Below are 27,086 nucleotides of genomic sequence, written 5' to 3'. Positions count from 1 at the left end.
TTTTATCATGGGGGTGGTGGTGGAGGAAAGGTCATGGGTTCATTAAAATCAACAGGGTTTGCCCTTTGTCAGCATGAATGTGCTCGGCAGATTGTTTGGAACGCTGCCCATTAAATGATAAAATATCTTGTGAAGTCCATGTGAGTGTCCTCAACAAAGTTCACGGCTATCTGTTGGAGAGATTTTGGGATAACGGCTGGGGTCAAGTGAGGACTGAGACTTTTAAGGTTCACCCTCTGGGGGGCATGAACATCCATAGAAAAGAAATGTAAAGAATCCCTGCAGTTACTTGTCAAGATACCTTTGTCATGGCCTGGAATGGTTAAAGCAACAAATCATCAATCTGACCAGTGGCAGACTCAGAATATTTGAGGGGCAAGGGTGAAAAGAATAAAAGGGGCACCTGCTGTATGAGTCCACCAGCGCATCTGACTAAACATCACGGTGACTGGAAGGCAAAAACTGTGGTAGAGTTCTGCCTGTCATGTTCATGATTCACAATCAATTTCTTCTTGACAGCAAACAGCTCGACCACAGCCAATTCTTCACAAAAACAAACCGAAAAATAAAACAAAAAAACACCTGAATACATAAGGAGAAAACATACCTTTAATGAAGAGAATGAGCGACAACATGCTGCGGACCCATGCCAATTAGTGGGCTTTGCTGTTGTGAATAATAAACTAGGCTAATAACAGCACAATTATGAATGTGTAATCACATTAAGGGGACATGGAGACATGGCTTCAACCTGGTAATGATGACACGCAATTAGAGCACAACTGTTATCTCCAGGATCATATCAATAATTCATCACGGCACGGATTCTGTGTTTCCCAAAGATGACATCCAGTGATTAATAACGAGATACATGTGTGTCTATCCGTTCTCCAAATGCTGACAGTTGATGCTACGTAATTGGACAGAACTTTTTTTCCGCAGTTTTGTGAGGGACCGAAAGAGTCGGAGGAGAAATGAAATTAAAAAAAAAACTAAAAAAACATAAAGGCCAAAGAGTTTCTGGATTTAATTAGGTGAATATCAGTTGCCAGACAGTTGTTAATGCTTACTAAGACGTACCTATCCCTCTGACAGTTATCAAGAACCAAAAAAAGCAGAGTCAGGAAAAGGATACTTTGTCTTCATAAAATCAAGTAAGAAGTATATAGCTCCTCATTAGATCAGAAAGCAGGCAGCATCATGAAGTTCTCAATGTATTTGACCTAAATGTGTACGTTTAGGCAATGGTGGGAAACCGGTTGTGACCGCACACAGCCGGATACTCTGTCAGCCTCCCTTTAGAGATTTATTTACCATCGTCTTGCTCCCAAGGCCATGTTATGTAAGTTTATCCTCTAAAACCACACATTACACCAGTCAAGACTGTGTCGTTTGGGGGGCTGAAATTATTCTTTGCAAAAGGCCCAAGGTATAAAAAAAAAAATTGAAAACAACATTCAAAGAGCCATACATTTGCTCCCACATATAAAACGACATTGTCAGCACAGCTTACGCAGGAAAACGAAACTAACTTTCCCAAAGTTTAATTAAGGAACAGGAGTATTGTCGTCGAGAGTCAACTGCCAGTCCCGACATCTGGGCTCTGTTGAAAGCGCTGCAGCTTTCATGCTGCTACGAGCGTCTGCAGATTTCCTCAGCGGCCCGCCTCAATGGTGAAAAGAGAGGCGCGGCGAAATGAAAGAACCCCGCACTCCCAGGTCCTTAGCGTTGCATGGAAAGACAAAGAGACAGGAAGGAGCGAAGACATGGAGACGGAGGGAGCGAGCCGCCTAAGACACACTAACAGGGTCTGTGTTATGCACCGCAAGTGACTGTGAAGTGCGTTGTACTTTTAAACTTTAATGAATACAGCCCTTAAGTCATGATGTAATGAGATCAAGAGAAGAAAAATAACAGAGAAATCCCAAAGAGGGAGCGAGGGGAGACAGCGAGGGCGTGAACAAGGAAAAGAAAAAGAAATGCTTTGTCATTATTGTTGACTCAGCACTCGTTGGGTAAACACACCAGGACTGTGCTCGTGCTGTCCAGTGTATGCACATATCCAGCTATAACTCACTGTTAAATGACTATTGATTCACCAGTGCGACTGCCTGCGCGCTGCTCGCAACAAAAGGATTTGTATATCAAAGTTCTGCCGGAAACTCGAAAGATAACGTCGGACTGGAAAACAAGCCGTCCTCCATCTACCAGATGTGACTGATTATGATAATAAGACGAGGAACATTTGGTCCCCCACTGTCAGTTCTGTTTTCGCTTTTTGCTTGCGACATCCACAAAGAACATACATCTGTGTACGATCTATGTCGCCCTTCCTCCTTCGCTGTCTCAAATGGAGGGTTTAACATTGATGCGGTTGCAGGGTGCTGAAATGCACAGTTGGTTAAAGCATTTGCAGCACTGTCCAATAGCCAATTCCTGGGTGGGTAGCTGTTTCCTGGTAAAAAAGAAAAAAAAAATCCTCTGGCGTGCAGTTAGCGATGGCACAAATAAAAGAACAACTGTGCGGTTAGTATGAGCAGGGGCATTAACCAAGGCGGAGGGAACGGAGAACTGAGCGCCATCTGCACAAGCCCACACTTGAAGCACAGAAAAACATTATTCGCTCAGAGGGAGGCGAAAAACAAGCTGTCTTTTGGTTTAAAGAAGAGTCAACATCAGCATTGCCGTTCCATGATGATGAAAACATCGAGATGGCGACTGAGTGGTGCAGATTTCTTTTTCCTCCTGGAGTGACCGAACTGTCATTTATTAGCCGCAGCTCACGCTGACTTATATTATTAATTTGGATGAGTGCCTGGATTGAAATGCATTTATTTAGATGTATGGCTAAGTGCTAATGGTACAGTAGGCCCTGTGGTGAAGTTACTGGCCAGCAGATGCCATTAGTTGATGTAATGCCAATATTGGTAGAGCATCTGAGACAACATGTCTGCAGAGGTAATGTCATGGAAAAGTCATCATGTCATGATGTTTACTGTATTAACGCAGTGTAGATATGACTGTCTCTGTGAATGCTGTCCCTCTCAGAAACCCACCCTAAATCTGTTTTTGTGTTTGGCTCACTAGTGTCAGTAGTTCACTCCATGTCAGCTTGTTTGAGATTAAGGGAGCTGAGTGCCGGTGACACGGTTGCAAAGGGGTCCCGGGAAATATCAGTGCGAGAACTCAAAAAACGATGGCTTTCCGTGGTCAAAGGTGTCCCCGGAATCCATAAAAAGATAAACAGGAATGCTGGAGATTAGAATTTAAAAACATGCCGAGGTGAAGAAGCAGACGTTTTAATTATTAGTGTGCAGAGAGGGCTATTCACGGCAGTCATTAAAGCAGAAAATATACACTAGGTAGCTTACCACTAAGTGCTCCTGCAAGAGCCATGTCGAACTTTTAAGTCCTTTACTGCCCAGGAAGATGTGTTACTGTTGGGTAAATGAATTATTGGTTGGACTGGATCCTTGCCAAAGACAACCTTGCTGTGGAACATGATTGTTAATTAGGTCTAGATGTGCTTTAGGGCTAACAAAACTGCACAAGCACCACATCTCCAACACCCGGCTGAGAATGCACCGCTGCTGCAGCCTTTTTCTTAGCTTCCTTCAGTAGCTTTACAGGCCCCGACATCTGACTAACAACCTAAAAAATGCTTTGCCCTTTAGCATTAAAAACAGTTAATGCATGCTGCAGTTTAGCCATCTTTCATAAAATGCTAATATTCTGTTTTGCAGCCGGTGGGGAATTCATTTGTCTGTTTAATTTCACAGGTGCCCTTAACGCACCGATCAACAACAGGCGCTGCTCGTGAACAGGCGGCACCATCTGTGTGCGGGGAGTGCCAATGGCCCCGAAGTCTTCGCTCTTTGCCACCACGCACTAAGACTCCATTAAGAAGCCCGGGTCCATGCATCTTTGGCCATCATTTATTTGGCAAAGGCAATTAAAAGGCTCCCCCACCAAAAGACAGCATGTGTGGTGGAAGCCACGTCTCCTCCCTTAATCACTGGTAGTAATTAGTTCCTGCGAGCGGTATCATTAGGTATCAGCGCTGGCGCAGTTGTCACAGGCTGCACACGTCGGGGATGACAAAAGGAGATGGAAGCAGAAAGAGAATCATCGCTGTAACAGAGGAATCTAGGCGACTTCGAATGCTGTCCAAAAACGTTACAAGGTTGTCCCACGAGGGGCATAATCCATCAAAGTGATTTTTCTTCTCTCTGGGTCTCCCATCCCCTCCTGTTCCGCCCCCCTGTCTTCTTTGCAACGTAATCATTTTCCCCTCTCACAGGGTGTGACATTCATAAAGGATGCTGGCGGAGGTGGCGCGTCTTGCCAAAGTTTGGGATGAGTTTTAGAGGTGTATTTACAGTGCGGGATTGCCAGAGGTGAGTTACAATGCTCCTCGGCAAACGTACCCTTCTAACTGTCCTTTCTTGCCTAGATTCTTTTCCCCCCAACTCTTCTTCTTTTCATCTTTTGTCCTGTTCGCCATTGATCAGTTATCGGAAAAGTACTCCGCTCAGATGGACGCTCTTGGTTGTGTTTCCTTTGGAAGGCGATGGTCTCTGCAGCTCCAAGGTTCTGGCTTTGCATAGCATCGGTTGATCAAAGCGGCAGGATTATTGAGGTGAGATCAAACGGCAATGATAACAAAGAATCCCGAACTTGGAGCTAAATCTGTACTAAACTGCTTGATTCAGGGTCCAAGACATCAGATCCCGACTTGATGACGAAGCATTATTCTTCAGCATGAGGAGTCCACGGGGTTCAGGACCCTGGGAACTCCCCGCGATGAGACTTTGCCGAGCTAAAAGACGCGTTGGATCACACTTTAAGCCACTCTGTACACATTGCTACTTATTTAAGGAGGCAAATAATGTCCTCAGCAAAGTGGAGCGTGTGTTTGTGCTTTGTTTTCTTGGGTAGGGAGTTTGTCTCTCGGTGGAGTTCTGCTACAGTTTTTTTGGTGGCAAGAACGCAGCTGTTCAGTCCCTTAAACACCTTTGGTTTACAGCAAGATATCCTTTATTCCGCATTTCTCTGGAGCCTCGGTGGAAATGTTGTTTACCTATACTCTTCACAAATATGCTAACAAGCTGTCTGAACATACAAACCTTATTATCACACAAACCTTGTGACTCAGTCTGGCCGACTCCCCCCCCCCCCCCCAACGTAGATTCTTATTTCAATAATGGCGCAGCAAATTTTCACTCCGTTGACGTGCGAGCGTGGCGCATGTCACGGCACTTTGTCAAATATGTAGACAGAGTTAAAAACACACGCGCGCTAAAAAAGAGGCACGGGGAAGGCGGTGGAAAACAAACATCATCTGACAAGTTTGTGGCACATTTGGTTCAGACAGTGTGATTCCCTCTGGATCTGAGAGAGTGGTAGTGAGGAGAGGAGGTGTGGGAGAGGAGGGCACAGAGAGAGAGAGCGAGAGAGAGAGAGGCAGACAGAGCGAACTCCGTCAGAGCAATTGTTCTTCCATGTGGAAAGGTGACAAAAGAAAAGTGTGAAAGGGCTCACCGGAGGGAGGGGGTTACGGAAGGGAGGGATGGGGAGGGAGGAGAGAGGGATAAAAAAAAGGGAAAGGTTGCTGTAGGAGGGTGAGAGGGACGTAAAGATTTCAGATGGTTGTAAGCCTGCGGGTACAGTTGTTGATTTTTTTTTTTTGCAGTGTTCATCTGAAGCTAATGTGAGGCCTCAGTAATCTTGAGTTAGCCAAATCAACCCCTGTGTGTGGGTCGTTGAGTAAAGATGGACAATACATCTCTGATGACGACACCGGGGCGATGAGGCGGCGCTCGTCTCCGGGGTATTTTGGTCAGCGGAGATGTATGGGAGATGGGCCAGAGTCTACGCAGTAGTGATTATGTGTTGGTGCCGCAGCATCGAGGTCCCGTCCCCACACCACTCTCCCCGCCATAATGACATTTCACACTCTTTTTATATCATCAAATTACTAATTAAACAGTCTTTTTTTAAAAAAGGGTACGGTTTAGCGTCTATCCCATACTGCAGCAGGTTACCAGGAAGCGATTGAGATGGCTTTGCTTTAAGCTTGTGTTCACTTTCAACTTAGCTAATTAAACTATGTATCCATCACTTCTAGTTCACTATTTCAACCAATTTCCTCTTTGCTATTTCAACCACTAACTACTGTGCCTAATGTAATCCAATGATTCTAATTCAGTGTCTGTTATTAGCATAATTAGCTTTATACACAGTCATTTTTACAGGATTGCCTTTCACATACCAGCTGTTCTCACCCCCAATATGTCAAACAAAGCTGTCTGGTCAGTGGCCCGGTGCCTCTAAGTTCCCCTCTTGTGCCGTAGTATAAAGAGGAAGAAAAATCTGACTGGGGTTTGGTCAGGGTGGATGGGTCACACACTGGACTGCCCCGGCCTCTGGTCCTGTTTGTGACCAAGAGTCAAGAGGGATTTCTTTATATTTTATGTTACAGAAGTAAGTTCACGTACGTAAATGACATTATTCATGTGACATGAGTTCAGTCACTTTAAGAAACTCAAATTACGAGACTGAGTGAAGTTATTTTAACACAAAGTATGAACTTTTGGAGTCATTTTGGAGCCTAAACCAAACTGCAACGGTTTGACAATGTAAATGATATGAGTGATCATATGAGAAAGTTTGTCTGCAAGCTTTATTTGTAAGTCTAAATAAGTCTACCTGGACGTTGCGTATTAAGAAGTATTGCTAACTTGACGACGAAGCCAGTGAGAACATCTCGCAAAACACACGACACACACACAAACTCTTTGTCCCTCACAATTATTCTCTCTCTCTCTCACACACACACATACAGTACACACACACACACACACACACACACACATGTTATGTCGGCCGGTCAGAGTTGATGCTCCCAGCAGTGGCTTTCCAGACCATAATGAAAGCTTGTGCACAAAGTCTGGCAGTGTGGACAAACACTCTCTCTGTTTCCCCACTCACTCTCACACACACACACACACACACACACACACACACACACACACGGTGAATCACAAACACACACAGAGAAACACTTAAGTGGGTGAGTCAGAGCAACACTCTTCCTGTGTCTCACACACATAAACACTCACCCAGCAGAGGCTAGGCGAGGCGAGCGGCAGGGCCCCTGCCAGGTTATATGGAGGGACAGAGTGTTCTGAGTTACTGCACAGTGCAGCCACTCTCCACGGCAGCACCATACAGAGTCCATAAAGCATGATGGATGGCCTATCATCATTTACCTCTTTGGTGACTTCTCAATGCTGTCACACCCCGCCAAGCACATGCAAGAGAGGTGAGACACACCAAAACAGACAAGGCAGAGGCAGAGGCAGAGCATAACGACGCAACAAAAAAAAAAAAGAAAGGCAATGCGGACAAAATGATGCTAAAAGAGGGATTAGAGAGAGTGACAGAGGGAGGGAGGAAGAGAAGGAGAGGGAAGACAGAGAGATGGATGAGGGAGCATCTTTGATGTTTGCTAGAATTAATGCACACTCGGTCACATGCACGCACAGTTGCACGCGCACGCACGCACACACACACACACACACACACACACACACACACACACACACACACACACACACACACACACACATCTACTATCACCAAAGCACTGAACCATCCCCTGTCCCTTCTCTCCTTTTATGACAGCACCCCACACACGTAGAGGCTGTATTTAGAGCATGCAAAATCTACTGTCTCCTCTGCTCTGCTCTCCTCTCCTGCTCTCCACGCCACAGCGGAGGGAGCAGGAGGAGGAGGAGAGGAGAGGAGAGAGCGAGACAGAAAGCGAGGGAAAGAGAGAGACAGCGATGGCGAGACAAAAAAAAAAAACACGAAAAAAGAATGAACACCAGATGCGGCGGGATGACACGGTGATAGTTTCCATGTCAAAGCGGGTAAGATATCAAATGGTAGCAAAGAAAAAGACAAAGAGAAGGGAAGTAGAGGGTGTGTGTTATGTGTTTGTGTGCGCGTCGTCGGGGAGGCGGTCTGTGGCTAGAACAGTAAATAACTTCCATGAGAACGAGTGGAGCCAGAGGGGGCACCGAGCTGAGTGCTACAGTGGAAAGTAAAACACGCGGTGCATTGTGATGGGGCTAAATCTGAGCTCTCTTGTGCTGGTTTAACCTCCTGACCCCGAGGCTGTCTTTCACTCACTTATGTTTCAGCCACGTATGCCATATGCTGTTCTTTTTTTTTTTAAATGGGCACGCCGGTGTTCTAGACTGCACCTTTTTTTTTTAAGTTGAGGCAATCACAAGGGACAGACTGAAAACACAGCAGTCCAGATGAATGTAGGAAGGGCCGATATCCTGACTTTTAGTCAGTTGCATGGGTGAAGCTAATGGATCCTACATTTCCCATAATGCTTTTGCTTAGACCTATATCTTGTGAGCTCAAAAAATCACAATAAAAAATCTGGGAGTTAGAAAGAAGTGAGTTTATCAGACTTCTGTAGTATGCTTATCATTTCTGCTGCAGGCTAGCAGCTCATAGAAACATTAGCCGCTACTAGCATGACCACAACTAACATGACTGCCACTGACAGGGCCCCGGCTGAAATGACTGCAACTGAAATGACCGCCACTAGCGTGACCGCTACTAGCGTGGCCGCCAACATTAACATGAGCCTTACTTACATGACCGCCACTAGCATGACCTTTACTAGTATGACACACCTGAGTTGCCCACTCGTAGCGGTCCTAGCAAGCGCTACTGCTGCCTATGCTTCAACTGAAAATGGCATTCGCATGATGGATGTGTCCGTTGCTAGTACAGTATGAGACTTTCACCATACAACATGGCTGCAACCCTGCTGATGAGTTATGTTGAAATAACCACCTGTACCTATTTTAAAGATAGCTAAAATGAACATATTATCAAGGTAAAAAATAACGGGCTGAACTACTTAGAAATCACAGGAATGTAAGAGGTGCTATACACACCCTGAGATACTTTTAATTAAAAACATATCCATATATATATATATATATATATATATATATATATATATATATATATATATATATGTATCCACTTATATAATAAGTGTTGAAGGGGTTTGCAGCTGCTCACAGCGACTGAGGTGATAAGTTGAAGCTGGTGTTTTGATCTGTTGAGTGAGAGAATCCCCACAGTGTTGTTGTTGTTGCACAGAACATTGGAAGAAAATGTTTCCAGCAGCCTTCTCGCCTTCATATGAACAGAAAGGGAGAGAGCAGGAGAGAAACACTGCATCTCTGGACAGTGCCTATTGATCGCCACCCGGCACACATCACCACAACTTTCACAAATTGCTATTGAGAAGTGACCTGTAATGCAATTACTGGCCAATCCGGGGCCTAGGCTGCCATCAATTATTAAAAGCTGCCTGAGTCGCGGCCCGCTATCCGGCCTCAGCTGGTGCGTTGTATCATTATCACATCTGCCGGCCACCGGCTCGCCAGCTGCTGCAGCGGGGTCTGGAACAAGATTTCCAAGTGCCACTTCCCACTCTGTCGCACATATCAGATGATACGGCCAAACGAAGAAATTGAAATTGCTGCATTATATATTCCGGCGGCTACAGTGGAAGGAAGTGAGGTGGTGAAGGTCGCCGTAAAATGGGTTTTGTTTTTTTCCCGGCACATTACCATTGAGCACGAGAATGGTATTTACAGAAGGGTAAAATCCCCTTGTGAAACGCCGGGGTTGGTTTCTTTATAAGAACTTTTGTAAGTAGAAAAACAACATTAATATTGCAGCACGGCTCACCACTGGGTTCTAGTTTAAAAAGCGTTCAGTAGCGTAGTCAATGCCGGCAACAAATCAATAGCCACTGTTTCTACCCCTAACCTGCTGCTTCTCGCTGACTGATAATAACTCCTTGTATGTTCCCAGTTTGCCACACTGTTAGCTCTCCTGTAATCACTTAAACATTCCTTGAATAGTCTCTGCCATCAGGGTTATGATGAAAGAAGACAGAGAAAACAGCAATGCAAGCATCGCATGATAATTGCCCTTTGCTTTGAACTGACACAATAATTTTTCTTTTAGTTGTTCTCATTATAAAGGCCCTTGTTCAAACTGGGCTTGTGATTTTTTTCTCTCTCTCTGCGGTCATTGTGAAATAATTTATTTGTTATCTAGCTTTACACCAAAGTAGCACTTTAAATTACTTCCACCAAAGCAGCGGCGTTGCATCAAGAAAGCAATTTAAGAAACCCTTGAATGGTTTTGTTCTGAAATTTGAAATGTGGACATTGTCATCCACACACAAGGACATGGAAAAATACATCTCTTACATGGCATTATTTTCCTCTCACATGTTAGAATTTGGGCTGACATGTAAGAAAATGTCATTTTCCCATGTCGAAAGGCACATTTTACATGTGACGTTTTTGTAAGGGAAGCGATACCTCATGCTCACTGAAGTCAAACAGCTTACAGTCGGCTGCTGTCATTTCACTTTAAAATCACACCAGCATTTGGACCGATCGAAAATAATAGAAAGAACTTTAGACTAATACGGAGGGATGAGAGTGTACGCTGGGCTTTGTGCAGTACCGTAAAGCTGCAGGAGTCAGGTAAAGCCTGAGGAAAAAAAAATGTAAACCTCCTGAATGAAAACATTCTCTCGCGCTTCAAAGCCTGATGGGAGCAGAGCAGAGCAGTCGAACCGCGCTAATGCATGACTGAGAAGAAAAAAAAAAAAAAAGTACACACAATGGCCCATAATATTCTCCAATGATCAATAAAACACCACTCTAATAGATACATTATATTGTAGGTGTGACTGATTTATTGCGTTTTATTGTTTTCGGTTATCTGTTCTCTGTTCCTCAACATTTAATGTGCACGGTAAATTAACTGAACAGACTACAATAAAAGCATCAGGCAGGACTGCACTTACTGCTGTGAAACGACACACCGTACTGTATGTTTGTGCGTGTGTTTGGAGCATGAAAAAAGACGAGGAGATATAGCAGTGTGACATACAACCATATCTAAAAAAAAAAAAAACATAACAAACTAAAACCTCTGTACTGGCAGGATGTTTTCAAAGCAGCTGGAGTCAAGCTGACTCAACAGCATGAGCTTAAATTGTGACAATGGCAGTATGACCAGCTTATGGCGATACTTAAATGTATGAACTATACGCGCAGCCAGGCGCACACAGGTTAGGATGCTGTTAAAGTTTTCTTTTTTTTAATTGAGAAGTAGCTCCAGCTGCAGCCCCCCATGCTTCTGTCCTCTATCCAGTGGACACAACCGCTGCGAGGTTTATAACAATAACCACCAATCATGCAAGAACTATCTGATTCTGAACAAACGAACCATGATGTGGCCATCAGGGAGAAGTTTGTGTCACTTTTTTTTTTTCTTTCTGTAACCAAAAGTGCCTTTTTTTTTTTTTTTACCACTTTCCATTCTGGTGAGTACATGGATGAGTCATAAAGTGCCAGCAGTGACATTAACGCTTGTAAATGCTCAGCGGAGCGGGCTCCTGAGGATGAAGACTCATCGGTGCGCTGCAAGGCTACGCTTTTTGTTGGATCAATACAAACCCAAGGAAAGGACAAGTTGATTTCAGACTGTGACAGTAGCTTGAGCCAGCAATAGATTGAGACGCTGCAAAAGAGCTACGGCACCTCTGAAATTTCTGAAGTGGGGACATGCTTTTAGAGCAAATACAAAAACATTTGGATCACCCAATATTGGCACTTACCAGAGGTGTCTTGAATTGCTCAGACAGTTCAATCCATTCCTGTAGAGAGCGCATCACACTCTTTAGGACTGCTGGAAGAGGACTCTGCCTTCTCTGTCAGCAACAATTTGTGTTAGATTTGCTTAAAAGGAAGCAATACGTGCTCTTTGAAATCATGATACATCAAGCCTAGCCTGCACACGTCCCAGTGGAGCGTAGTAATGGGTCATTTTGCCTAATTCTTATTTCTGAATAGTAACACTGGGGAGTCCGAAACTTCAAACTCTCCTTTTTAAATGAGTCTACAGTACGATCGCAAACTGGGTTATGAGATGGCATGCAGCGCAATATGGCTCGGTCGTATAAAGGTATGTCATTTCACATATGGATCATAAATCTATTGGCCCAGCGGGTAGCATGCACCACTTCTAAAATTAGTTGGATTATTGGACTAAAGTGAACTGCTGCCTCCAGACAGATGATTTTTTCTCATTTGTACAATCTGCTCAAATTCTACTTGGCAATGGGAGGTTGTAACATCAGGCCCGGAGCCCGATCATAATGGAAGCATTCAGACTTTATATGACAAAAGACGGTGTGTGGGCTTGTAATGATCTTTGTTACAATCATGGCACCGCTCATGCTTCACTCCTTAAGGGATATAACCAGAACGGCACCACGGACAAAAGTGTGGGGACACCCAAACACCACATTTAATGGTTTATTAGAACATTTCAGTTGCAATAAGTGACCGTTTTAAAGTACAATGTTCACTTTTTGAATTTGAGGACTGGTACTTCATCTTGGTTGTAGTTGCCTTCCATTGTCTTGTAAAGACGTGCACATGATCCTCGAGACAAAGCATTTCATATGATGTGTCGTCGTGAGTCAGTTTCAGAAAGTTAGAGAAATTGGCAGTCACAGCCTCACCAGCTCCAACATGAGAGCGGTGTCGGACAAGCACTCTGCTTGGATTATAGTGGCAGATTAAACCCATATGGGCTGGGCACCATGTGGTGGAAAGCACAAATCAATACATGAATCAATCAAACCAAAACCAGGAGCATTTATCTGCTGCTATGAAAGATTCCATTTTTCCAGGTTGGCTTTCCCCGAGACTTTGGAATATGGTCACAGGAATTTACCTCAATCCAGCCACAAGAGGATTAGTGCTGTCAGCCACTGTTTGACTTTAAAATAAGTATGGAGCCTCCCTGTCTGAAAAGTCACGCCAATTGTCGAAGTGCCTTAAAAACCGACATTCTATTTGATGGCCACAAAGGGGTGACTCTACTGGTTGCAAAAAAAGAAGTGATGATATGATGATGGTATGTAATCTTATGGGAAAATGACCCTACTTCTAACTTGATTTACAACCTCAGTGAACATTTTCCTTACGAGTTTATGGTCTCAATCGCTAGTTTCAAGCCTTCCTTAATACAACATTGTGTTCATTTTGTAAATGTTGGTCCCATTTAGATTAAAATAGACAATAAAGCAGGCTAAACTAAGTCGCTGCCACAGCTTGTCCTCTGGTTCTCAGTTAGATCGAATTAGGATATTCTCCCAAGCTTCGTCCTCTCACTAAATATGTTCATGTCTGGCTTCAAAGACGACCCTGATGACATACTTATATGGCTTTTTATAACGGTAGCTCATGGGGTGATGTCACAGTGGATTTACACTTGGTTTCCGACTCATCCCAAAGGTGTTGGATGGCAGTAAGCTCATGGCCATGTTCAGACTAGTGAAGTTCGTCCACATCGGTCATCGTCACGTTGAAACAGGAAAAGCCCTTTCACCAACCGTTGCCATGTAGTTGGAATCACAGTACTTTGTCATTGCGTGCTGTAGCAATAAATTAAACTAAGTGGCATCACTTAACAGCAAAATACAGCCTGAGACCAAAAGATGTGCAGACAAAGTCGCATAGTGTCATCAAATAAAACTTCTCTCTAGGCTGTGAGAAGAAGAAACACAAGAAAATCAATCAACTATGATGAGCTGATCGACAAACTGGGTTTAATTTATTTCAGATGCTATTTTTTTCAGGACGTCTTTCTGTCTGGTGGGAAGACTCGTTTGAATTTTCATTGCAGGCTCACGACCTGCCAGATTCAGGCTGCATACCGCCCCACTTTAAAGCTTTGCTCGGGTTTGGACACTGGATGCTGACTCCTGCCAGTGCCTGCTGTTCTCTCTTTCTGTTGTTGCACTGTGATAAGTTGCTCATTAGGTCATTTAGTTCACAAAATATGGGTTTTGTTTTTGAGGGATGTTTCCCTATTGATACTGCATGCTGGTGTCGTTCGGGTCCAGAACTTGCCAGTGCATCATTCCGGCTGTCAATGACCGTGGATTCATTAATTGGAGCGTGTTATGTGGCAAACGGTTTTCTTTAGGATAAGGGTGATTAGGATGGTTGATGAGGTGATGGCTTGTGGAGAGGGAGGGGATGTTTTAGCTCCGGGGCCTTCGGCATTATTCATGTGGACGTGCAGCTATGCCTCCTGCACACTGCACCACTAATCTAAATCTACAAGAAGGAGTGGAATACTGTACTTGTGCAACACTTAGTGGAAACAAATCATAACTGAGCACCATCAACAACCTCCCCCGCCCCCTCGAAACACCCCTTCACCTACTTCACCTGGGGAGCCTGGCAGTTATCGACCAATGAGGGGCGACTTATTGAGAAAAAGCTGCCATGAAACTGGGTCGCGGGAGCCAATCAATGCCATGGATTTCTTGCCCTGGCATTATCTCAACTGAGAGGGGGCGGTGGTGGTGGTGGTGGGGGGGTTTGCGAAAAAAGAAACAGACACAAATCAGTCGTTATGAAGGCACCTCGACTATACCTCTCCTCCCACTCCCTCCATCCACCCACACTCTCCAACCTGCCATCATCAACCCCTTCCTCCGTCCTCCCCTCTGCTATTCATTTGCTTTTCCGTCTTTTCTGTTGTTTGTTTGCCCCTGGGCTGAAAACTCTGTGTGTATGCTCCATTATGTATGTGTGTGTCAGTGTGCGTGTGCGTGTGTGTTTGTGCGAGAGCGCTCTGAAATGACGCATTGATTCACAGTGTTCTATATTTTCTCATCTGGCTCACTATTACAGTGCGAGTCAATCGACGCCATAATTCTCTCTGGCTCTCTCACTCTCTCTTTATACTTTCTCCTTCTCTCTCTCTCTCTCTCTCTCTCTCTTTTCTATGACTATCAGAGTATCATGTTGTTGAATGGAAGTGTTTACGAGGAGTGTTGTATTGCCGTTACAGGAGACGGGGTTTGGAGTATCAGCGGTGTGTTTTGTACCTGTGCGTGCTAGTGTGTATTTCTGTATCACATCCTAACTCGGAACACGGTGTTAAGTATTCAGGAGTGCATGCTCCTTTTCGTGCACCATGCGGGGGCATGTGATAGTGCCGAGGCCTATACAGTACATCTGACAGCGCGTTTGAGCAGATGCCAGATACCTTTTGTTATTTATAATATATATATATATATATATATATATATATATATATATATATATATATATATATATATATATATTCTATTTTTTTTTGTGAGTATTTATACGTGTGAGGGAGGATTTGCTGGTGGGTATTTGCACCCTGTGGTTTGTACGCACGCTGCACTAGCTCGAGCTCTGCAACTCCACCCTGTGACCCACACATACACGCGCAACCGCAAGCACGTGCGCACGCAGCAACACATCCTCCCACTTGTGAGGACTTTTGCCAGAATCAATAGAGGCTTTTTAATGCCTCCTGCTGTAGTACGAGTCTGAAACTGGAGCGCGAGATCACAAAATATGGCAGCCAGGGCCTGGCGTTTGGGACGCGCCCCATTTTAGGCCTGTCTCATGCCACTATCTCGAGAAAAAAGACAAAAAACCTCCTGTTTACTTGCTTCAAATTAGGTATCAAAACTTTTTTACTGCTCACAACTTGCATTGCATTGACTGTGTTGTTCACCTGTGTGTTTCCAGGAGAGGACACTTATGTCACTTCTAGTAGTTTTTCTTCTTTTTGGTAACTTTTTGTAGGTTTACTGTAACTCTGAAGTGCAGCAATTTGTTTTTAAACTTCACCTGAACGTCAGTATTTTGTTCATGCTAGAGATATAAAGGAGCCGTCTAAATCCTTTCAAAGATTCCTGCCGAAACAGATTAGATTAATTTGCATACAGACTCAACTGTCTGAGGTAAGAAGTGCAGCGCGCTAAAAGAAGCTCAGTGTGGGAACATTTCCCCCCGGAAAGGCAACAAAGTCAAATTTAAGTTAAAATGTGTGACGCTACTCTACAGTAGTACCGGATGCTAGAGGATCACGTTGATGCTAGCCGGAGGGGAGAAATAAGCGTGCCGGTTGGTGGAGATACAGTATAGGCTGCCAATCAGCGTGCTGGAGGACAGGAATTTCAAAGAGTTATTTCGGTGACGTTACCTCAAGCTCCAGCACCGCCGAGCGCTACCGTGATTAAATGCATGGAAATGCGCTTTGAGAAGAAGAGCGGTGAGCTAAAAGTCAAGTAAGCTAGGGCTGGCAAGTTAGCTTTAGCTCTGACAAGAAGTTATAACTACCTGTAACATACATGTGATGCAGTCCAGCGCTGGCACATCAACAGAACGAAGTGTTGAAATACACATAAGACTGGCGTGCACCTCAATCGGAGCGTCTCCGTCCGGCACATGTCCACGCCTCTTTTTTTGCCTCCATTTTGCATTTTAAATGAAACTGACATCCCTATATGGGACATATTCAAAAGAATATAGGGATTGGAGGCTCACTCTAACTCACATATGCACTGTCCTGCTGTATAACCTTGAAGAAAATACACAAAATAAAATAAACATCAGATCTGATTGGCAGAAATTCACTATTAAAGTGGATGAGTGGATAAACTTGGATTGAGATCTGGAGCGGAAAACACTCTGGACATCGATACTGTTTTTTCGGAATCCTTCGAAAACTGTCATTAACGACAGTCACTCCATATCGAGGCTGACTTTGTGGCCCCCTGTCAGTATTTTGCCCCTCTGGGCCTGCAGTGGGAAGTATCTTCAATGAACCGGAGAGTTTTTTGTCATTCAAATTTTTCTCAGAATACACTGGTTTCCATGTCAGTAGAGTTGATTTAATTATGCTGGCAGAAGGGTATTCTCCGGCAGCGTAGTCTCGTGTAGTCGTAGTTTGTAGCACCGCGATGGAACGAGGGATGTGAAAACAATTTGTCATCTATCACGAGCCGTTCAATGTCAGTGTCACTTTAACATCAGTGCGTTTGCTTGCCGCTTGTTTACCCAAAGTCTCTCCTGACACTGCACGGGCTCAGTTGCACGCACACACACACACACACACACACACACACACACACAAGCCAGCCCTCAGTACTTTGTCTGAGCTACACTAACAGCCTACAGCCATGCTTACAGGGCATTTCCACCAGGAAGCCAAATCCCCTCTCCTCTCGGCTCACCTGGCAGCGAGAGAGAGAGAAAAGACCGCGGCAGAAAACTTTTTACATGTAAGGGTTTGGGGAGCAACTTTGACGATAAAAAGCGCATCAGGACGCGAAGTGAAGGGGAAAGAGGCTTTAAGGGGGGGAAAAAAGGGATTTCATTTGCAGGGTTTTGCTTGTGTTGGCCTGTGAGTGGGGGATTGATAGAGGATTGAAGGAAGGGGGAGAAGAAAGGTGGATGGGAACAAAAAAAAGAGGAGGAAAGAGGGTGTACTCGTGTGCCATAAAACATCCCACTGCTTTTCTCAGGGCCAAGTCTTCGCTCTGTTTCTAATGAACTCATTTATTCTGTTTTGCTGGCTTTGCCTCCACCAGCAACAAAAGACAGTCTCCTGGTCTGCCTGTGCGAACGCTCTGCTTCAGGGTTTGTTGAGCATCTAGGTCTGTCCTGTGGCATTACCTCTGTTTACTTAACGCTCACCATCGATCAAATGCAAACCTGAGACTGTCCTCCGTTGGCAAAGGCATCGCTAATTAGCATTTCCTTCTTAAACAATGTTGATTGGAAGTGACTGATTAAATTTATTTGCTGTTAATGCACCACTACGTAGCGTGTGGAGCCAAATGCAGCCCCTTTCCCTTAAAGATGTTGAGACGGAATCCTTAAAAAAAAAAGAAGAAACATAAAGGTTGTTTTTGCGCCGGTATCTTCTGGTCCGTGTCAAACAATAGCAACAAAGGCAAAAAACATCAATCGGCAGCACATTTTTGTGTGAACACAAAATCGCATTCTGGTTTTGGCCAAATATTTAATCTCTCCTCCTCTCTCTCTCTCTCTGTATGTCTCTGTCTCTCCCTCCCTCTTTCTTTCTGAATAATATGCCACTGGGAAGTGAAAGAAGAAAAAAAAAAAAGGAAAAACTGAGAGCACGGATCCCCACTCCTCCGCTCTTCTCGGCTGCACGTCTGTGATGTCATAATCACTCACATCAAAGGCTGTGCGCTCAACACGGCGACTGTCAGCTTCCCTGGAGGCGTCATTAAAAACGAACAGAGCAAACCGAGCCAGGCCTGACAGAGACGCATCAAAACTTCCCGACGCGCACACACACGCACACGTGCGCGAGCGGGTGCGTGCGCACACACACACACACACACACCCACACCCACACACTCACACACATATCTATAATCATGAAATCATGTATACACTAAAGAAAAATGCTCACAAAGCACATAATCCATCACACACACACACAATCCATCACACACACACACACGTTAACAATTGAATTTTCTCCCTCTTCTCTATGACAGTGTCAAAAAACCCCTCGTTCCAGCATGTGTGAATGGGAGCCGAGCTTTAAAAAAAAACGGGACACGCGTTGCTTCTAGCTGCATCGTACATGTGAGTGGTAACATCCCCGGCATGTGAACATCTGTCGCCGAGATGTGCCGTCGTGATGCACATTCACCACGCACGCTCGTGTTGTTGTTGCCAGTCCGGGTGCGTAATGCGGAGCGCGCACACAAATGTACAAATAGCCTACATCCACCCGCTCACCCGCTTTTCATCCCTCTTCCTCTGTCTATCTCGCTCTCTCTCTCTCTCTCTCACACGCACACTTGCCCACACACGTGAACGCAGAGGCACACACTCATTTACACAAACTGAAGGAAGGACTATAAATAGTATGCCTATGATGCGATGCTGTGTGTGGTTTCTCCCTATGGGTTTGTGTGTGTGACTGTCAAAGTGAAGAGAGGGGGAGGCAGTGAAAGAGAGGCAGTGGGGGGTGGGGGGGGGGGGCAGAGGAAGAAGACGGATATTTAAGGGAAAGAAGGGCTGTGCTCATGTCTGGTGCACAGCCAGTGATAAACAGTACATGACAAGCATGGCAGAGGCAGTCCGTCTCCTTTGATTTGATATGAATATACAGCATTATATGCTAGAAATGAGCATCTGCGTTTGTGTGTGTGAGTGTGTGTGCCGGAGTGGAATCAAAGACGTGTTTATGTAAGATTTAGCTTCTGGGTCGACATGGCGTTCCTCGTGTACGACTTACCCCTGGCAGGGTCTTCTGCTCGTGCAATGCATTCTGGGCTTTCAGGGCCGACTCTCTGGCACAGTAGGTGAGGAAGGCACAGCCTGAAATACAGCGAGAGAGAGAGAGAGAAAGACACAGAGATAATTATGTTATGTGAACTGGGGGACAGAGAAGGAGAAGGCAGCCATGGGAGGGGGCTGCACCAATCGCCAGCGAATTGCCAAAAACAACACGTACACGTACACACACACGCACGCACACACACTCGCATACACAGAGTGAGCCTGCAGCTATAGCTCTGAAACTCTGTCTACATGGCCGCACTGGGAATTTGCCTGTGTGTGTGTGTGTGTGTGTGTGTGTGTTTGTGCACAGTGAACAGTATTTCAGCGACTGAACAAACGGAACATTCCTGTGTACACAATCCAGACGCATGCAAAGGAAGACATGAAAGTGAGACGAAGAGCTGCGGCTCCGGAGAAGCGGCGATTTGTGCATTCTGTTGCGTGAGGAGCCATTCTGCCCGCAAAACACATCAAATCTGACTGAGCTCGCTCCCTGGCAGTCTGAAATAGCAGTTATCCATTCGTCCATCGCACTCTTCTGGCTGCTGTGACAGGGATAGACATTTCCCTGACAGCTTCTCTCTCTCTCTCTCTCTCTCTCTCTCTCTCTCTCTCTCTCTCTCCCTCTCCCTCTCTCACCCACCCCACCCCTTGCCTGTCTCCCTCCCTCCACCCTTCATTTCTCCGTCTCTCTGCTCCATATGTTCCAAGACTACCCACAATCCTCGGTTTTGTTAGCACCTGGGCTGACATGTGGGGGTGGAAGGAAGATGGAGACGCAGGAGGCAGGGAGGAGGAAGACGAAGGAGCCGCGGGGAACGTGTACGCCGTTCCCTCGCCACCCCCTGTTGACAGCGAGGCGCGCGCCACTGTCAGAGAGCTGACAAACTGTCAATCTGCAGATCAAGGCTAATGATTCATGTGTTTGACAGTTTAATAAAACACTTACAGAGACAATTGCACAATAGGCAAATGTTCCTCACACTGTACATGCACTTGTTTTGCCTGTTTGCACCGGGATTTTTCGACTAAACAAAAAAAAAAGAAAAGAATGAAGGAATAATTCTTTTAATTGAATTCAAATAAATTCAGTGACAGAAAAAAAGTAATCATCCACCAGGGACGATTGTTCTCTGCGCCTGCACAACGATAATATTAGCAGACATTCTTTTAGCGTCCAACAAGGTAGACGTAAACATTGCAGCGGCAAAAAAACTAAAAAAACGAAATGTTAATGCGCTGCGTTTTGGCAAATTTTTTTTTTTCTTTCATTTTTTAGATCACAGAAGTCTCCATGCAGACACTGACAAACTGTTCCCCGCTGCCATGCAACTAACATGAGCACAGAGAGACAAAAGAACCACAGTTTGTTCCAGGAACATCAAGGGCCGAGCAGGCGATTATCACAGACCCCTCCCCCCCCCAAAAAAAACACACAAACACAGTGCCACACTCGTCTTATAGCTCTTCCCAGTCGTGCTTCGCTTTTGTCCTTTTTTGCATACTGGGGGCTATTTATCGTTGAGTGCGCTGCCATGTTCTGTATGTAGAAGCAGCGAGGCCTCCCATCCTCTCGGCTCCGTGTCTTTAACCCCGGGTCGTCCTGATGGCGGGACACAGGGGAGCTCCGCCTGTTGGTGTTTTTAATTAACGGGTCTCTCTCTCATTAGGCCGAGTGGGAGCTGGCCGCTGACAGCTTGGCTACCTCCCCGTCCTCTCCGGGGCCTGTCGTGTTAACGCTACATGCCGGCGCTGTCCCACAGGAAACGCACGCGAGCCTCCGATTCACACGCCTGACACTCAACCTCGCATGTTTGGAGTGCAGGCATCCGCTATTCAGATCCAGCAGTATGAATATCTGGCGGTATAGCACTGGTATGTATTGTGTTTTTGTGTTATAACAAGAAACACACAAAAATGCTATCTGATTATTTTTCAGTTAACTTACAAGGAAATATTGCTGGTTTTGCGTATTCGCCGAGTTGCAAAAATGTTAATTCTAAATGTATCGGTAGAACGTTCGTCAGTGTGTTTAATTTGTTGAACTACAATGTCCACTCTGTTTCCATACAGCATCCAACTGTAACAACTTGCGTTAGAGTAAAAAAATACTTCTTGGTTGAGTTTGTGGACTTTGTTTATCACGGACTCCGTCCACCCCGACCACCGTAGCACTTCCTACACTTGAGAAAAAGGGAACTCAATCCAGTCAGCTGTAAATCTTCTCGCATAAAAACATTAGTTGTTTATAAACACACCTCATGTTCTCAATGTGTGGGTCTTTTCACAATATTATGTTAATTATGTAAAAGTGTTTTTTTTTCGCATGCAACACAGTGATCCAGAAATTGTCCATGTTGAGGAGTTTCTTCCGTTGGTTTTTTCGTCAAAGCCTCATTCTCCACACGATGGAGTGGCGAAAGCTGGACGTTCCAATTATTCATCGGTTGCTTTTAGTTATTCTGACGTCTCTGCTCATTTGCTATCTCAGTTTCATTCGCTCTAAAATACAGCACATGACGACAGGGTTTGTGCTGGTGGCCATGCTCCTGCACCAGGTCCCTTTTCCCCACATTTCCTGTCACTTCTACACTACTAGGGGTGTCGCAGGATACCATCATTGACGATAACCACGATATTTAAAAATGAAATGTTGATCAGGTTAATAATACACTTCTGATCATATTTTCTTATTATTACATTGCTTCTTTAATCATTTTCACTTTGTCATAACAACACAGGTTGCCCGTGCAATAATAGAATGGAAGAATTTCCCTGATGTGTTTGTGCACTAGTCATGGCTGTAGTAGTGTAACTGATATGCCAAAAAAGTGACAAGACAAACAATAACAACGCTGAAGCTGTATTTGACTGGTAGTATGTAGAAATCACGGTTATGTCGTTTCTTTGAATTCTGTAGGCCATGACAAGCACGTGGTAAAAATCTGATATTGTGACAGCCATATATACTGCGTTAATTTAGTAAATGCATACGACCATAGCATAGTAACTACAAAAAAAATAAAAATAAATAAGAGCTACAACTGACTCAGGTCGTTTGTAGCTGGTAGATTTCTCCCTATAAGGACATTAAGCAAATCAGCCTCATACTAATTTGTAACATTGCCTGGTGTGTTTCATTTCCTTATAGTCATAATTATACATTTAACAAATCGTAATTCTTATCTGTTATTGATAATCCTCCGATGTACCCCATGGCAGCTGCTGAAATACCCTGTTGGGTGCAAGTACCCCTGGTTGAGATCAGCATTTTAATTTCTAGCAACTCATCAGACTTTAAATGATCCTTATATTTTAAAATCTCAATAAGCAAAGTATCTGTAGTGAGTACATAGTATGGTTCGTTGTGTAGGATAGTATAGTAGTATAGTACACTGGGCAAATATTGCATACAGCATGTAGTGGAGTAAATGGAAAATACTGTCCTCTGATATGCGGTGAAATTGTGCATAAGTACACTACTTCTATTCAGTTACGTTCCAGCGCAGAGCGTATGGAGGGAGCAGGCGCGCATGCATAGATGCTAACGCGGTCACACACACACACACACACACCCACACACACACACACATACGCACACACGCGAAAAGTGACAGTCAACAAACGTTCAATTTATCATCATTGTCACAAGTCAGATGCTGGCAGTGGCTCTAGTATCTGACTAAGACCCATATTGGCCCAGGAGAGAGAGATAAGCTGTTTGTTTCTGCTGTCAATGCTGCCAATTTGGTTTCCCATCACTTCAAATTCAAATCAACAGCAGCGCAGAGGGGATCTGAGAGAATGTGTGTGCATGAGACGAGAGGAGACGAGAGACAGAGAGACGGAAAGGGAGGGAGAGAGAGAGAGAGAGGGGGAGACGGGGGAGAGACAGAGGAAGAAGGGCACGGGAGCAAAAAGAAAGAGGGGGGAGGAGAACAGCAGAGAGGGAGAGCAGTACAGCAAGGGATGCTCGGTGAGAGAGGGAGAGAGAGGGAGAAAGAGGGAGTAGATAAGATCACCTAGCTTCTGTGAACACCATCCCCCTGTGTCCTACACTCGCTTCTTATCTCAACCGCTGCAGACACCCTAAAGGGACACACACCCACCGAGAGCGAGAGAGAGAAACAGGAGGAGAGTGAGAGACAGAGAGGGGAGAGGAATATGGGGAAGAAAAAGAGAGAAGATGAAAGAAAGCAGCCAGGGAATGGTGGAGACTATGAATACTTACTGGTGGGGGAAGAAGAAAAGACACGAACTTCAGTGGTGAAATCCACCAACTGTCACCAGGCCTCATTTAAACGACAGCTGTGTCGGACCACATAGAGCTTTGACCTTGTTAACTGTGGGAAACTTTGACTTGATTGAGCTGTCTTTGATAGAAGTACTTTCCCACTATTGGGAATTTTCACATACTGTTTACATGTAATGTCATCCTCTTAGGATCCACATATTTGAAAACCTGAGTAATCCAGCATGTTTATCTCCACTGACTTGTGCTGTGATGGCTAAAGTAGTTTTTTGAAGTGTTATGAAGCAGTTTCACTGAAAATCAATTGTGTTATTTTGCCAAGTGATTCTTGATGATATTTTATCCTGTGTCGGGTGTGAGTCAGGGTTTTTGCAGCTTTTTCTGGTTCCCTTTTCTTTTCAAACCTAATGTAACTTTTTCTTTTCTTTCTCTTTTTTTTTTTTAACAACCCACACACACAACAATGGCGAACAGCAACCCGAAGCCAATTTGACGTAGTGGTCAAGCTGTGTAATTACAACTTCACATAATGCACACTGGTCCAAAAATACAGCTCACGTTCTGATAGAAACCGCTGAAAAACGCTGAATAGATTTTCTTGAGCATCACAACGCCCAATCAAACCAGCGGAAGGCTAAAGTAGTCTCTAATGTGCACACTCCGCCAGGCCGCATGACGCGAAAGCAATACGTAAGATCTGGGTAGTTTTACACCCAAGGAGGTCAAAATTTTCTGGCTTCACGCGCCGCTGAGCAGCTCTCATAGGATGAACGGCGCTCCACCTCTGACATCGTATCCAGATTTGACTTATTAGATCCATTCATGCTATCGCTTTAAAGTAGATAAGGCTAGCACTTTAGCAAACAGTCTGCAATTTACACATCCGGCAGACGCGGAGCACTCGTTCATTTGGAGTCCTTTTTCTCACCACCTGATGAACTGAACTCCAATTCTCCCTCTCGTTTTAGCTCCAACTACTGAGGGAACTGTCTGATTCGTGAGCGGATGAAAGCTCGAGCAAGTTTCTAGCTTTGATTGCCAGCCATTGGTGCTGTGACAACAGTGTACAGTGGGTTTTTAAAAATTTGTTTTTTTAATCTGTCTATTAAAATGACACTCGTGACACAGTGAGAGTGAACCAAAGCAAAGTAAGTGGCCTAAGTGAATTCAAAGTTAAAGACCAAATAGTGCTCGCAAAGATGCTGAAATGCAAGGCGCTGTTGCGTTGTCGAACTGCAGATATGGTGGATAATTCTCTGTGAGTTTGTCACTACAAGCGACCCCTTTCACATACATAAAGTCTTGTTGTCCATTATTAATATGAAAATATTTATCATAGCCGCCAATGCTGTGTTTTATCCGGACCAGATGCCGGGATAAAATGCCAGCAGTAAACCACAGATGCATTCAAATTTGTACATGTCACAGTCTTCGTGCTGAATTAATATTTTAACCGAACGTGTCATATCACAGTCACATTACATTTTTATGACCTGACAGTCATGTTGGGAGGTGGAGGGGACAGCGGTGGAGTTACAGGTGAGAAGGCTGTATTTCAGCAGTCTGGATTTCAACATCTGTAAGTGTTAAATCACTGATATTGTTAACGAGACCTCGGGACGTCTCCAGATGTGTTTGTGGCAACGAAACGGTTATTTTTTTTGGCAAATTGGAAAATTGAATCCTAAGGAACGCTTACCTTCAACATAAAGCAACGGTAAGTTTCAACGTATGTGTGGTTTTGCAGAAACATACATTGCCAACATTTATTCTGGCAATTGGCTTGGTGGGTTTAAATTCTAAATCCTTTAATCATATTTAAGATAAGTTCTTACATTAAGACAATCTGATTTAAAGAAATCTAGTCCCACTGAGTGTATTATGTGTGTAATTATATTGTAATGTACACTCCTGAGGCCAATAAAACCCCCAAACTCCCCAAAACAATCACCAGGCCATGACCTCTGTGACATCAGTGGTATCTTTGAACACTCCAATCTTGAAATTCCCTCCCTCGAAACTAATTATAAATGTACTAAAAAGAAAAAAAAACTACTAATGCTTTCCTGAATTAGTGCTTTGCAGCGTTACTGGACACATGAATTACTTCTTACCAGCATGCAATGCCTGACGCCACCCAAGACTAGACAGCTTGGGGACAATGTTATTGCACAGAATTCTCTAATTATCTTGCGCCTATTAATTCAGGGATTGTAAAAGGCTGACATAAAAAGTTCCCTCCTCGCACTCTATCCCTTTATTCCCAAGCACAGACGGGGAGAAACTCCCAGTGATCATTTAAATATTTCAGAACATCTTGGTAAGAGCCTAAAAAGAGTCAATAGCATTAAAAAGCTTTATCCACGGCACAGCTGAAACTCCACGCTGCATAGCCCTGGAACTCTGCCTCGGAAAACTTTGGCATGAAACTTTGTTTGAGGCTGTCCAATTTCAGTCAGTCAATAGAAATCTCCGCGTCTCCCCCCACCTCGGCTCTGTTAGCACTTATCTCCGCCTGAAAGGGTTGACCAAGGACAGCCTTTACTCAATAAACAGAAGAATGTTTTTTTTTCTCCTTTTTAAAAGATTGACCTTAAGACAAGAACGCTCTGACTGGATTTTTTGTGAGTGCTAAGGCTTAGATAACACTCTTCAATTCACTCTTGAAATGGGTCAGAGTAAAGACGAAAATTCTTGACTTATTGTGTTCAGAGAAATAGCATATAAAGCCTTGGTCTTTTAGTCATATGGTGACAATGAGTACCACTCAGTGCAGCAGAGGAATACTAATAAATGTCGTATTAAGAGAGAGCCTCTGATTCAAGAATGATATGGCTGCCCTTGTACTGTTGTAAACTGGGGCACTCAGCATGAGCCGTGTGATTGTGGCTATTCAGTCTGTGTCTGGTTCAGAATCCCCATCAAATTAAATGAGAAAAGTTGCACGTTGCAATTCACTGAACTCCGCTTTTGAAAGTAAAATAGACACAGCTGTTGAAAGCATGATCCCTGCGTCTGTCCTCTGGGTTTTTTTTCCCCCACATGTTCAACACATTTTACTTGTAGAAAAGGTGTCCTTAAAGCTCCAGTTTGTAGGATAGCTGATTGCAGAGTCTCATTCCCAACTCGTCAGATACTGTTGCTTTGGGTTGGTAGGCCATCGACCGAAAGCGTCAGTATTTCAGACTTAGCAATCAACTATCTTACAAACTGGACCTTTTAAAAGGACAGTTGCCCCCAAAATCAAAGTTACATATTTTTTCATCTTACCTGTAGTGCTATTTATTCATCAGGATTGTTTTGGTGTGAGTTGCAGAGTTTTGGAGGTATCGGTGTAAAGATGTCTGCCATCTCACAGATATAATTGAACTAGGCGGCACTTGGCTAGCTAAAATCGAGAGCAGACTTAAACACTAATGGTGTCCTCCTCAGCTGAGCTGCAACACAAGTTAGCTGAGTTAGCTAGCCTCTTGTCTTGATACGTTGTAGTTCTGTAGAAAGAAAATAGTTCTGAGTGCCATCCTGTTCCA

General features: G+C 44.3%; 1 protein-coding gene across 15 annotated transcripts in view; it reads right to left on the bottom strand.

Moving 5' to 3' along the window:
- Window positions 1–27,086, bottom strand: part of celf4 (CUGBP, Elav-like family member 4) — a 97,542-nt gene that overhangs the window by 52,590 nt on the left and 17,866 nt on the right. For all 15 annotated transcript variants that reach the window (XM_030421104.1, XM_030421100.1, XM_030421103.1 and 12 more), the window contains exon 2: window positions 19,258–19,340. In XM_030421104.1, the coding sequence (XP_030276964.1) occupies window positions 19,258–19,340 (83 nt within the window). The remainder of the gene's footprint in view (window positions 1–19,257; window positions 19,341–27,086) is intronic.

Source organism: Sparus aurata, chromosome 6, assembly GCF_900880675.1.
Source record: "Sparus aurata chromosome 6, fSpaAur1.1, whole genome shotgun sequence".
In the NCBI taxonomy this organism is placed as follows: domain Eukaryota; kingdom Metazoa; phylum Chordata; class Actinopteri; order Spariformes; family Sparidae; genus Sparus; species Sparus aurata.
This window is presented reverse-complemented; position numbering and strand designations above follow the sequence as displayed.